The 14,710-nt window shown below is 36.7% G+C and overlaps 1 protein-coding gene across 1 annotated transcript in view; it reads right to left on the bottom strand.

Annotated features, from left to right (window-relative positions):
• The window catches only part of LOC126331179 (uncharacterized), a 371,504-nt gene that overhangs the window by 19,098 nt on the left and 337,696 nt on the right, over positions 1–14,710 (bottom strand). Inside the window, exon 14 of the mRNA XM_049996454.1 lies at positions 13,849–14,000. Coding sequence (XP_049852411.1) covers positions 13,849–14,000 — 152 coding nt within the window. The remainder of the gene's footprint in view (positions 1–13,848; positions 14,001–14,710) is intronic.

Genomic DNA, 14,710 nt, shown 5'->3' with positions numbered 1-14,710 from the left:
GGATGATCTCATGATTTTTTTAGGCTCCATAAATATGGCAGCAAAACAACTTAACCAACTGAAAACACAAGCAGCGAAAGTTGGGCTTCAAAAATCCTTTGAGAGGACGCACTTTACAACAAGCATAAAATAAGCACCATGAGAAATGGAGGTGGAGCAAGGAAAAACTAAGCAGGCAGAAAAGTTGAAATGACTAGGTGAATGGTTGGAGCTTGAATTATCAGAGAGAGATGCTGTATCACATATTAGCAAAATGGAAATGGCCTATCAGCTATCTAAAGGCATCTACAACAAGAGATCAATATCCTCCAATGACAAAATCAGATACTACCGCAAAAATTTCTCCATCAAAAGTCGTCTTGCTAGTTTCAGTATCTTGTAGAGTAAGGGCAAAAAAGTTAAGATACTGAACAACTAATAATGCCTCTTTCCACTTCTGCTGACATAATATTTGGGTTTTTGTGAATACACAACTTTCCTTATGAAATGTCTCATTTCGGTACTAATTGAGTATGACACAGGACGGAAAGTAAACACAGATCCTTTCAACATCCGAAGTGAGTTAAATATAATTCGTGCCAATATAGACAAGTTCCTGTTGCAGATACTTTATTTTTTTACTGAGTTTTCCGTCATAATGTTATTATGTTAAGGTGTATTTCATTTGTATTAGTACAGTGCATATTTTAATACCAATTTTTCCTTTGTTTATTGAACACAACATAACCATAAAAGAGAAATTAATCATAAACAAAATATTCTCTCTCATTACCTGAAACAGACTGACACTGCTTACTGAGTTTACTCATTCCATGCGCTTAGAAAACCTACAGCCTGTCACTAAAGATGTCATGAAGTTAATTTTCATTCAAAAAGCTATTTTCTTGACGGTTGTTTGGAAAGGAGAGAGGGAGGTAAACATTTGAAGTCATAAGGTCATAAGAATAAGTGAATGAGGGATGACTTCCAAAACAAACTCTTGGATAGTCTTGTTTGTGAAATCAGCAGAGTGTATTATCTTGTAGCACCAACATGTGATGCAGTTTTGTCATTATATTCTTATACTGTGACTGGAAGGTGTATCAGTTGTTGGCAGCCGTGGGAAGAAGTTCGTAATGAACAACACCCATTTTGCACCACAAGGTGCAAGATGTTATCTTCACAGTGTCCTTTGCTTGATTATATGTCCTTTGTTAGGATTCAGCCATTAATTTCCCCTTAAGAATTTAGCGTATAGGCACCGTAACTCATCACTAGCTACAGTGTTAAATACAAATGCTCCATGAGCAAATTGAAGACATTCAAGCAAAATTGCAGTAACAGTTACCCCTCTGATTTTTGTTGCTTTGAATTAGAGCATGGAGTGCTCCTACACTTGACTTCTGAGCCATGACTATTGATTACAAATGTTGTATGAATGTCAAATGATGGTAATTCATTACACATGTCAGATATCTAGGCTTCCTGGATGTGGGAAATCATTTGTTTCAGAACACTCTTTCTTAAACGCGAAAATTATTTTCTGACTTGTTTTGTACATGTACACTCGCTCCACACTTCAACAGAAATACAAGGGTGGTTTGATAAGTTGTAAAAAAGCAAGGAAAAAGTTCATTTTGTAAATGATCCACATTATTTCTTGACATAGTCTCCTTTAAAGAAGATATACACTTGGTCTAGCAATCCTCCGGCTTTTTCATCCCATTGGAAAGATAGACCCCATCAAACTCTTGCAAAATACTCGTTGAGTGCAATTATCACTTCCTCATTTGATGAAGATTTCTTCCTGGCAAGCCAGAGTTTTAAGTTAGACAACAGAAAGAAGTCACTTGGGGTAAGTCTGGTTAATAGGGTGGATGAGGAACCGATTCAAAGCCCAATTCATCCACTTTCACTGCTAAGGTGTAGAGTGGTGCAATATCCTTGTGAAAGAGCACTTTTTTTCTTAAAAAAATAGCAAAAGTTCCAAATGATCCATCAAATCAACAAACCATAGTAAAGTCCAGTTAGGTTTCTGCCTTTTTCCAAGTAATCTGTGAGGTTTGTATTGTATTTATTAGTCCTGTTGTCTACAAAAGCATCTTTTGCATAAGACGTTGGACAAGTCAAATTATAATTACACTTCTGAAAGTGATTTCCAGGTTATGTAAGGTTACAATAAGACATTTTATGCATTGAGTATTTATACAGCACACTTCATAAATTTAAATATTCTTCAATGGTGCAAAAGCAGTGATGTTGTAAATACGACTTTAGAGACTTTCCAAGGTCTTGATCTCAGTAATAAAAAATGTTCACACGTGTATGAATTCCTAAGGGACCAAATGGCTGAGGTCATTGGTCCCTAGACTTACACACAACTTAAATTAACTTACGCTAAGAACAACACATATACCCATGCCTGAGGGAGGACTCAAACCTCTGGTGGGAGGGGCTGCGCAGTCCATGACATAGCATCTCTAACTGTGCGGCCACTCCAGGTGGCTCTCAGTTGTCTTAGTGTTTCCCCAGAAAGGACTCCATATTTAAGGCGAGACTGGAAGTAGGCATGGTATGCATTCATTAATGTTTCCTCACAACAGCATGGTTTTAGTGAACAAAGAAGGTAACAGGTCTTGCTCAGTTCTGAATTGAGGTATTGAATATGCTTATTCTATTTAACATTGCTCTGCAGCTAAAGTCCTAGGAATTTGGTTCCAGAATTGTTACTAACTAGTTTGTCATTGATAGAGACGAATGGGATGAACATGTCCTTGTTTTGAGCACTGTGGAATTTGAGTGCAACATTGTTCACTGATTGCTGTAATTGTTCTTTACCGTCTCCTTCTAGCAGAATCGTGGTGTCTGCTGTGGTTGGCAGGAGAGCCAACCGTGTTCCTAAAGAAGGCCAAAATGCACGCGTTTTAGCTCACGCAGGCTGGTGTGAAGTCTTGAACATGACAAGGAAATTAAAATTGAGAAAAACGGACGTAGCTGGTGGAATACTTAACTTTAATCCATTAATGATGAACGTCGCTCTTTATGGTACATGATTCACAATATCAATAGTACGGATATTGGCGCCTTGCTAGGTCGTAGCAAATAACACAGCTGAAGGCTATGCTAACTATCGTCTCGGCAAATGAGAGCGTAGAAGTCAGTGTACCATCGCTAGCAAAGTCGGCTGTACAACTAGGGCGAGTGCTAGGAAGTCTCTCTAGACCTGCCGTGTGACGGTGCTCGGTCTGCAATCACAGATAATGGCGACACGCAGGTCCGACGTATACTACCGGACTGCGGTCGATTTAAAGGCTACCACCTACCAAGTGTGGTGTCTGGCGGTGACACCACAGTGTCATCTGCAAATACGATTATTTTATGTACAACCACATTTGAGATCATTTATATACACAAGAAACAGAAGGGGTCCCGTTACTGATCCTTGGGGTACCCCAAATTTAATTTGTCTAAAGTCTGACAGATGTTAAAATACAATTTTTGGATTATATTTGTGTGTTTGATGCACACTGCCTGCTCATGATTACTCAGGAAGAAACTGATTCTGTTGTTGGACAAACCACGAATACCATATTTTTCAAGTTTTGATAGCAGTATCTTATGGTCCACCATATCACAAGCTTATAACAGGTCAATAAACACTCCTCTTGATTCCTGTTTCTTGTCCCATCAGGCTTAATACCAAATTGATACACTCATAAATAGCAGTTGTTGTTGACCTCTTATTTCTTAATCCATTTTGTTCATTGATAGGATATTGTTTTTATTTACCAATTTCATAAAATTTGTCATACATAATTTTTTCTAATACTTTTGAAATGTAGGAGGAAATTGTGATGGGTCTGCAGTTATTTACATTATCTTTCTCACCTTTTTTTATATACTGGAATGACTTTAGATGTTTTCAATACATCAAGGAAAGTGCCTGGCTGAAGTGAGCAGTTGCATAAGTGTGTAATTCTTTCAATTAAGTTTGATGCACTCTTCTTCAAGGTTGTTTCAGACACACCATCAACACATGCACAGCTGGAATTTTTTAGTTCTTTTATTGCATTATCTACTTCATCTTGTGAGACAGAACTGATATACATTAATTCTCTACATGCACTTATTTTGTATTCATTGGCTTGGATGCTCTTATGTAAGTCTGATTGTGTCATATTTTCTCTGACACTTGTGAAAAAAATTGTTAAAATCGCTGGCTACTTTTAAGGGGTTTGTCACTATTTTATTTTTTGTGGCAATGTTATATTTTTGCAGAATGATCTGTGTTCACCAGATTCTTTTCTTATAACATTTCACAGAGCCTTTGCTTTATTATCTGACTTATACATGCATTTGTTGTTAAGCATTATTTTTGCTGCTCGTATGCTTTTCTTAGTATTTTGGAGTATTTTTTATAGCACATGTGTCAGAAATTTTTTAATTAATGCATTTTATGGAATAGTCTTTTCTTCTGGCTTGAAACCCTTATTCCCGTGTGATCTAGCTGTTTGTTCTAGAATTCCCCTTATGGTTACAGTTTTCAGTGGGAAGGCGATCTGAATGAGTTAATGTATCAATTAAAATCTTGAATTTTTCGTTTACAACATAAATTTTGTAAACCTGTGACCATTTTTTTCTGCAATTATCTGTTGAAGTAGTTTACATGATCTTGATTATACCTTCTATTTTTGGTTCTTAAAGGCATGTCGTTAACAATACTGCCTTCATTTTTAAGATTAATATTAATGAAAATCGTCACTAAATCCTACATCAAAATTTTTTGTTGAGTTATTGTGTAAGCTTTTCTTGACTAGAAATTGATCTAGAGCTGTTTTGTTAGTTTCTGTTACTTGGGTAGTAGCCTTTACTTCAGCCTTTAAATTATAGGATGTTGCAAGGTTAAAAAAGACCCCTCTGTTTCTACTATTTGTGAGGAAATCAATGCTGATCCCTTTTATTTACTTCATTTAGCGATGACTCCATTTTGTTAAAGAAAAGTTCAAAATTTCCACATGGTGTTTGGTAAATTGTAGCAATAACAAGCTTGAACTGAATAATTTTTAGAGCTGTAATTTCATAATATTTCCCGACATTTGCTCTAGTGAGGCCAGACTGCGAGCAACTACGCATGATGGGAGAAAAAATCCGGGACGTGGGGGTAAGGAGGAGGCTGGGGCAGTGGGGGGGAGGAAGAGCAGGGTAAGGGTGGGAGACAGTAAAGTGCTGCTTATGGGAGCATTCAGGGACAAGGTGGAGGGAGGGCAGCTGGGGAGGTTAGGTGCCAGGAGGGTCTTCACCTTTTTAACTCTCACCACTCACTCCCCCCCTCCCCCACCTCCCTCCCATTTCTTGAAATGATATCTGGAAGATACCATGTATACCATTTCAAACCATGTATATCATTTTCTAAAAATGACGTTCATGAATATTCTGATTCAATAGCTCTGTTAGCAAGTTTGCTTGATTTTTATCTGTCAAAACATATCGAATGCCAATCTTTCCATCCATTACTTTCTCCCTGATGAAATAATGTTTTATGACAGTATATTTTGTTCTTGACTCATCTATATGATTCTTGGAGTGTATGATTGGTGCTTGATTATCACACCACACAGGTGTTGATTCTACAATCAGTTCTTTCAGGTTAAGGCTCTTCAGTGATTCTCTCATCCATACCAGTGCAACTGCAGTTTGTTTCATAGTCTTCCAGTACACCAGAGATTCTGCCAGTAATATTAATATCCCAAATTCTTTTGTGATCATCGATACCAGTAGCCCAAACACCATCAGCGAATTCTTTGACCAGTGGGATAATATGTGAGTTTGTAATGCACAGTTTCCTTCACGTATTTTAGCACCCTTTTTGCTGAATTCCAGTGGTTCAAATTAAATTTTGAACACTGTTGTGACACTTTGACACAGAAATCTGTGTCTGGTTCAGTCTCTATGAAAGGGAAAGGAGTCCAACAAGATCATGATATGGAATATTTTTAACTTCCTATCACAATTAGCGAAGTTCGGTAGCAGGAGGAACAAGACTTCTGGTCAGGTGAATACAGGGTTATAAATACAAAATAAAATAGGGGTACTGCAGGAGTAAGTTTAATAATGAATAAAAAAAAAAAAAAAATAGGAGTGCGGGTACGCTACTACAAACAGCATAGTGAATGCTTTACTGTGGCCAAGATAGACACGAAGCCCATGCCTACTACAGTAGTACAAATTTATATGCCAACTAACGCAGCAGATGATGAAGACAATGAAGAAATGTATAATGAGAAAAAGAAATTATTCAGATAGCGAAGGGAGACGAAAATTTAATAGTTGCGGGTGACTGGAATTTGATAGTAGGAAAAGGAAGAGAAGGAAACGTAGTAAGTGAATATGGATTGGGGGTAAGAAATGAAAGAGGAAGCTGCCTGGTAGAATTTTGCACAGAGAATAACGTAATCATAGCTAACACTTGGTTACGCTTGGTTCAAGAATCATAAAAGAATGTTGTATACATGGAAGAAACCTGGAGATACTGACAGGTTTCAGATATATTATATAATGGTAAGACTGAGATTTAGGAACCAGGTTTTTAATTGTAACACATTTCCAGGGGTGGATGTGGGCTCTGACCACAATCTATTGGTTATGAATTGTAGATTAAAACTGAAGAAACTGCTAGAAGCTGGCAATTTAAGGACATGGGACCTGGATAAACTGATTACACCAGAGATTGTAGAGAGTTTCAGGGAGACCATAAAGGAACAATTGACAAGAATGGGGGAAAGAAATACAGTAGAAGACGAATGGTTGCTCTGAGGGATGAAGTACTGAAGGCAGCAGAGGATCAAGTATGTAAAAAGACGCGGGCTAGTAGAAGTCCTTGGGTAACAGAAGAAATATTGAATTTAATTGATGCAAGGAGAAAATATAAAAATGCAGTAAATGAAGCAGGCAAAAAGGAATACAAAGGTCTCAAAAATGAGATCGACAGGAAGTGCAAAATGGCTAGACAGGGATGAGAAATGTAAGAATGTAGAGGCTTATCTCACTGGGTGTAAGATAGATACTGCCTACAGGAAAATTAAAGAGACCTTTGGAGAAAAGAGAACCACTTGTATGAATATCAAGAGCTCAGATGGAAACCCAGTTCTAAGCAAAGAACGGAAAGCAGAAAGGTGGGAGGAGTATGTAAAGGGTCTATACAAGGGCAATGTACTTGAGGGCAAAATTATGTAAATGGAAGAGGCTGTAGATGAAGATGAAATGGGAGATATAATACTGTGTGAAGAGTTTGACAGAGCACTGAAAGACCTGAGTCGAAACAAGGCCCCAGGAGTAGACAACATTCCATTAGAACTACTGACAGCTTTGGGAGAGCCAGTCCTGACAAAACTCTACCATCTGGTGAGCAAGATGTACGAGACTGGCGAAATACCCTCAGACTTCAAGAAGAATATAATAGTTCCAATCCCAAAGAAATCAGGTGTTGACAGATGTGAAAATTACCGAACTATCAGTTTAATAAGTTACGGCTTCAAAATACTAAAGCGAATTTTGTACAGACGAATGGAAAAACTGGTAGTAGCCGACCTTGGGGAAGATCTGTTTGGATTCCGTAGTAATGTTGGAACACGTGAGGCAATTCTGACCCTACGGCTTACCTTAGAAGCTAGATTAAGAAAAGGCAAACCTACATTTCTAGCATTTGTAGACTTAGAGAAAGCTTTTGACAGTGTTGACTGGAATACTCTCTTTCAAATTCTGAAGGTGGCAGGAGTATAAAATACATGGAGCGAAAGGCTATTTACAATTTGTACAGAAACCAGATAGCAATTATAAGGGTCGAGGGACATGAAAGAGAAGCGGTGGTTGGGAAGGGAGTGAGACAGGGCTGTAGCCTCTCCCCAATGTTATTCAATCTGTATATTGAGCAAGCTGTGAAGGAAACAAAAGAAAAATTCGCAGTAGGTATTAAAATCCATGGAGAAGAAATAAAAACCATGAGGTTCGCTGATGACATTGTAATTCTGTCAGAGACAGCAACAGACCTGGAAGAGCAGTTGAAGGGAATGGACAGTGTCTCGAAAGGAGGGTATAAGATGGACATCAACAAAAGCAAAATGAGGATAATGGAATGTAGTCGAATTAAGTCAGGTGATGCTGAGGGAATTAGATTAGGAAATGAGACACTTAAAGTAGTAAAGGAGTTTTGCTACTTGGGGAGCAAAATAACTGATGATGGTCGAAGTAGAGAGGATATAAAATGTAGACTGGCAATGGCAAGGAAAGTGTTTCTGAAGAAGAGAAATTTGTTAACATCGAGTATAGGTTTAAGTGTCAGAAAGTCGTTTCTGAAGGTATTTGTATGAAGTGTAGCCATGTACGGAAGTAAAACATGGACAATAAATAGTTTGAACAAGAAGAGAATAGAAGCTTTTCAATGTGGTGCTACAGAAGAATGCTGAAGATTAGATGGGTATATCACATAACTAATGAGGAAGTATTGAATAGAATTGCAAAGAATAGGAGTTTGTGGCACAGCTTGAATAGAAGAAGGGATCAGTTGGTAGGACATGTTCTGAGGCATCAAGGGATCACCAATTTAGTATTGGAGGGCAGCGTGGTGGGCAAAAATCGTAGAGAGAGACCAAGAGATGAATACAATAAACAGATTCAGAAGGATGTAGGCTGCAGTACATACTGGGAGATGAAGCAGCTTGCACAGGGTAGAGTAGCATGAAGAGCTGCATCAAACCAGTCTCAGGACTGAAGACCACAACAACAACATCACAATTCTCATCAAGGAAATTTGGTTTCATTTCCATTGTGATCTTAGTACCCTTAGAATTTTGAAGTTCAAATCTAGAAAGACCACCGTATTTACTCGACATTAAAACAAGGTTTCTTCTGAATTTGTCATCCAAAAAATACGGGGTCATCTTATATTCACAGACTTAACTATTGCTGCTGATGGAAACATTTTTGCGGGATCATCTTACATTTACAAATGAAATTTTGAACATTGAGGTTTTCCACAAATTTATTTTGAAGGGCTGAGAAAGGTAGAGTATAGCAAACAATACTTTAGTTTGAATAGGCTAGAGATTTCGCAATATGCAGATACACTTGACACAGTATCGATCAATCATGTGACATTTGAATTTTGGCACTGGTGCAATGGATGGATACGTGAGATACTATGAACCAGGCTTAAAAATTTAACAATTTGGTGAAACATAGGAGGAAATAGCATTAAATTCTACCAACTCACCAACGTTTGTTGTATTTGAATAGGTTTGAAATAAAATTTTTCATACAATTATGGACACCATATACAAACATTTATGCTGCTTTTTAAGTAAAGGTAGCACTCAAAGTCAAAAATCTTGTCCTTCAAAACCCATTACATGATTCTGAACACAAATCAGTATAAAAACTAATGATTTATGAAGTGCATTGCAAATGAAAATTCGGTAGATGTTCACAAATTAGAATACTGGGGGTGGGGGGGGACGTAACCAGCTATTAACCAGCTTTAGATCAACATTCAAATGAAATGAGAAAGAAAATTAATTTTGAATTAAATGTGTGACAAATGAAACAAATCTCATTATACTGACTGCAGTTGTTATCACAAGGATAAATTACAGCAGAAAGACCACGGTGGAGATATTACCAACAGATGGCATAAGGTCACGGGACAAGCAATTTTCAATATTCATGATTGCAGTCTTTTATTTATGTATTATTGCTGTTGTTAAATATGTCCTGAATTCTAAAAGATATAGATGTCTGTTTCTCACAGTTGCTCAGGAACAACACTATGGAAGGATTAAGGTGAAACGTTGACATGAGCTTAGCTGAGAACTATATTGAGTGCAGGGAGGCGAGTGGTTGGCCTCGCTGCTTGGTCCCCTTCCACAAATCAACCCATCAGTTTGACTTTAAAATTGACCAAATACTCAACAATAGCATTTCTGCAGGAGATGCTAAAAGTGTAGACTGAGGCCAGTAGCCTACTTACATGTTCCATGCAGCAATGTTGTCGACACTCATTGTAAGTAAGATGAAAGTGATGTGGGGTGTGTACCTGCTACACAACCAATGAGAGAGCAGACATTGTTAACATTCTCACGTTAGTATAGAAGCATAGAAGCAACACACTCAAAACAAACAGCCAAATTTGTGGCAATGAAAGTATAAGTTTCACATGATGACAATTATGATGATTAAAAATGTGGTACTGCAGACAACATGGTAAACAAAAGAGGCAGTAAAGAACAATTTCTTTTTGTTTTTTATTTCTCCTTGTATTATCAAAACACATACAACCAATAAATGGCATAAGTTTATTAGAAGTTTTTAATTTTGACTGGTGAGAGTATGTTAAGAAATAAATATTTCTGAAGGAACCTATTAAAAAAATGGGGGATCGTCTTACATTCAGAGTTGTATTATACTCGGGTAAATATGGTAACTGTTCCATCTTCGCCGTTCTCAAATTTCACTTCTAACACGTGACACCATGCCCAAGTGCTTCATTTCAAAGCAACTTTCTGAAAGAGTTTTTACCTTTTGCTCATCTCTTCACTTTGCGCAAATGTGAGTACACCATCCACACATTCAGACAGAATAGCTTTCCCTTCCTTTGCACTTAGCTTGTACACACATGGGGACATCACTTCAGTTTTTCTAGTGAGTTATTTACACTATCATTCCGACATCTGGCACTTTATTTTAGTCCATATACTGCGTTGTTTGACCTGCAAACTTTCTTGACCCTTCTTGATGAAATCTTCTGCCTGGAACTGCACTCTTCACATCAAACTGGCCAATATGCCAGTTTTTCCCAACATTGGCTGTTATCAATAGACACACCGTTTCAAAATTTGAAACGACAGCATAATGCTCATTATAGTCTACACTGCCTACTTGACTAAATCCCTTCGCGAATAAACAAGCTTTAAAAATATGCTTCTCACCCACTGTCTTCTTTCTAAATATGCACTTGTTCTTCCAGCACCTGCCACTTTGTTTCAGTACATATACTACACCAGATGATAGCTCAACCAATTTCCAAGTATCATGATTCTTCAAGGAGTTAATTTCTTCATTCATTGCAACTACCCGTTCCACTGCCTCATCAGAATTAACTGCTTTATGATATGATAATGGTTCATCACTGCTCCTTCCTTGCATGACACTTATTTGTGCTTTTTCAGCAAAAGCCTTCTTTCTGGAACTTTGTGCAGTTTCAGTATATTCCAAAAGTTACTTATTACCTTCAGTCTACTCCAAATTTTTCTCCTGATCTTAGAAACCATAAAATTCCTCTTAGCATTAGAATCTTCTCTTTCACTTTCATATTTTGTTTCTTTTTTTCAGTTGAACATCTGCCATTCAAAAATTCTTTAAATATACACTCTTTGGATTCAACAACCTGTTTTGTATCTTGCATCCAGATCCTGTATCCACAGCTGTATAGAGAATATCCTAAAAGAATACATTTTACAGCTCTTGCAGACAATTTAGAATGATGTCTTTGATTGGGTACATAAATGAAAACTTGTACGCTTTCTACCTGTCCACAGTTCATATGGTGTTTTTGTGGCTCTTTTTAACTCAATTTCTTATGCATGCTGCAGTGAGCATCAGCTCAGCCCAAGAACTCTTCCTAGCATCTGTGACCTTACCACATCCATTAAGATTCTGTTGAGGCATTCAGCTACATGGTTTTGCTGTGTTGTGCATGTCATTGTTATTTCATGCCAAATTCCTTCAGATTCACAAAACTGTGACCCTTTGTATGAACAGAATTCTATGCAACTGTCCATGCGAATTACCTTCAAGTGTTTTATTGCCGCCCCCCCCCCCCCCCCCCCCCAACTTGAATCTTCCATTTTTCTAAGTCTTCAAATACTTCATCCTTATTTTTTAAGAAATACAGAAATATGTATCTGCTTCCATCATCCACTATACTCATTAAATATCTATTTCCTCCAAAACTTGGAACATCAATACATCCCATGAGATCACAATGAACAAGTTCTCCAGTGGTTGTTCATTCCTTCGAATCTTTTGATACAGTTTTGAGAAACGGTTTTCGAGTTGATTTACCCACCAAACAGCCATCAGATGGGTTTATTTCATTTCTTTTTCACAGTATAATCCTAGGACTGCTTCCTTTCTTAGACTGCATGGTCAATGTCACGCACAAGTAGTGTATTGTCAGCTATGCATCCCTTAACCAAACCTTTGTTGCTAATTATCTTTCCCTTACTATATATTCCTGCACGGCTTTTGTTTTTCTGCCATAAGATAAGCTTATGATCTCAACCAAAATATTTTTATCAACAGCTGAAAAATAATTTTCATTTGGAGCCATGTGATGAGTTGCCCCAGAATCCACCATCCAGCTATCAGCATTCAATGTAATTGTGTCACAGGCAGCTCTCATGCTAACAGCACCTAGTTTCTTCTGAACCTTTTGAAATTTACCATTTTCAGGATAGTTGTTGGATGTTTGACTGACTTTGTGACAGTTGTAACAAACAAAACTACCTTTTCATGTCGCTTATTTTTTCATTTGTTTCTGTCCTTTTCCATAAATGGCGTTTTTTGGTACATATGATTTCCAGTATTAGCTTTCTAGGACATTGCAGAATGTTTATCTTTATTACATCTAGCATCTTCAGCAAGCAGACACCTCTTAATTGTAGCACAGTTAAAATAATTATCTGGCAAACTGCACAAAGCTATAACTACTACAACACATTCATCTCAAACTCCACACAGAATAGTCCATCTTCAATTTCATCACTTAACATTGGCTAGATCTGCTACAGTTTTGTTTATCAGCTGTAGATGATTTTCCATAACTTCACAATTCTTCATTTTTAGTAAATATAACTTCCATATCAGTTGCACTGTTTGAAATATGCTATCTCTTGGAGCATTTAATTTTTGAAGTTCTTCCCACACTATTATCGTATTTGACAAATATCACATATGCATTTGCTGGTGTTTGCATATAGAAAGTACAACATTGGCTAGTGACTTAACTTGAAGTCCTTTTTATCAGCAGCTCATGCACCTTCTCCAGATTGTGTCCCACAAGGCTCAATTATAGTCCACATATGAGTACGCAGTAAAATAATTTTAATCTGATGTGATCTGGAAGATCTATTCACTCCACTTAGTTTCTCATTAGTGTGTGTGTTTCTGTCTTTTTTTTTAATTCACCACTTGTTTTACTGTTGTTTTTTATCCCTTGAGATCATAAAAATAGCTCAACACCAATTAACATTTTCCAAAGGCATTGCACGAAAATAATCAGCCAGTATGGGCAAATATTTCATTTTCAACTGTAGATCAGCTAATTGACATTAACACAGTTTCCTATTTCCTTTTTTAGCATGACTGGGCTCATAACCATTATTGTAATGGAATAAAACTGTCGTATCACACACATTACATTTATCAAAAGAAAAAACTGCATGTGCTATCAAAGCAGTAACACAGCAACACTAAAATGATGCGTTGAGTGTCTTTCCAAATAGTGTCAAAGATAATCCAATCATGTCATAAAAATGGAATGAAAAGACAAAATAAAGGATATATTCTCCACTTGTTTATCTCTTAACAAGCACTCATCAAAATATAATAATTTCCAGATTGTCGACAACAGCACAGAGAAGAAAAATCGCACAAGCCTATCAAAATATCATTCTAAAAATAAGCTGTTAGAATAAAAGTGTGTGATACTCTGGGCAAAATATTTGAGTTGCTGTTCCACTTACTGCTGTTTCTGGTATTAATAAAATTTTGTGTTCTTTTCTGTAAACCTTTAACATAAAATGATCAGGTACTCACCCAGCAAGCATTTGAAGGTAAATGCAGCTCTGAATTTTGTTGTTGAGTGTTGTGGACAAAGATCGTAAACTGTAACAGCTCTGTTTATTGACCTCTGCAAGACTTTAAGCCTTCTCCATACATTCATGGTTTCTTTCAATGGCTTACTAATTCTGGAGAGAAAAAAGTATGTTTATAACAACTGCAGTGCTTAAAATGTATAATAATGAAGTTTATTCTCCATATATATTAAATGTTGCCTTTTGGTATTCAGTTTCTATTCATCTATTTTCTTTTTCATTTAATTGCAAAGCACTTCTTAGAAATGCTAGAAATTCAATAGCTCTCACAGTTACTTCATTAATTATATATACCTGTCAGGAATGAAATTCATCTGAAACAGAAGATTCACAGAAACCAATCTAAAATTACCCTATGGCAAAATGTTAAAGTGTATAAACAGAAAAACTAAAAGCATACATTATGCAACAAAAATTATATCATAATATAATGAAGTAAATATACAAGTGCCCAATGATTACACTAAAATCAGTTATTAAGAGAGATAAAGTTACTTGTACTCTTTCTGAAAGAAATGTTCATAATTTGTCTGTAGATTTGTATTCATTTATTTCATACAACCATGATTTCGACTTTACTTTTATTTTCAAGTGCAATTTGAACTCTCAAAAAATGTCCAATCTGCCAAAATGACATGTCATCATCAAAATAACATTTATCTGGCCTCATAAACCATTCACCATATCAAAGAATATGAGTATGTATCAAAGACACATAATATGGCTGGAACTGTGCATAACAAGTACACATTAACCAACTGTAATGCGTATTTGACAGCCAATAAATTGTTGTCACTTGTACT

This window comes from Schistocerca gregaria, chromosome 1 (assembly GCF_023897955.1).
Source record: "Schistocerca gregaria isolate iqSchGreg1 chromosome 1, iqSchGreg1.2, whole genome shotgun sequence".
NCBI classification, from domain to species: domain Eukaryota; kingdom Metazoa; phylum Arthropoda; class Insecta; order Orthoptera; family Acrididae; genus Schistocerca; species Schistocerca gregaria.
Note: the sequence above shows the minus strand (reverse complement) of the source record. Positions and strands in the feature narration are given on the sequence as shown.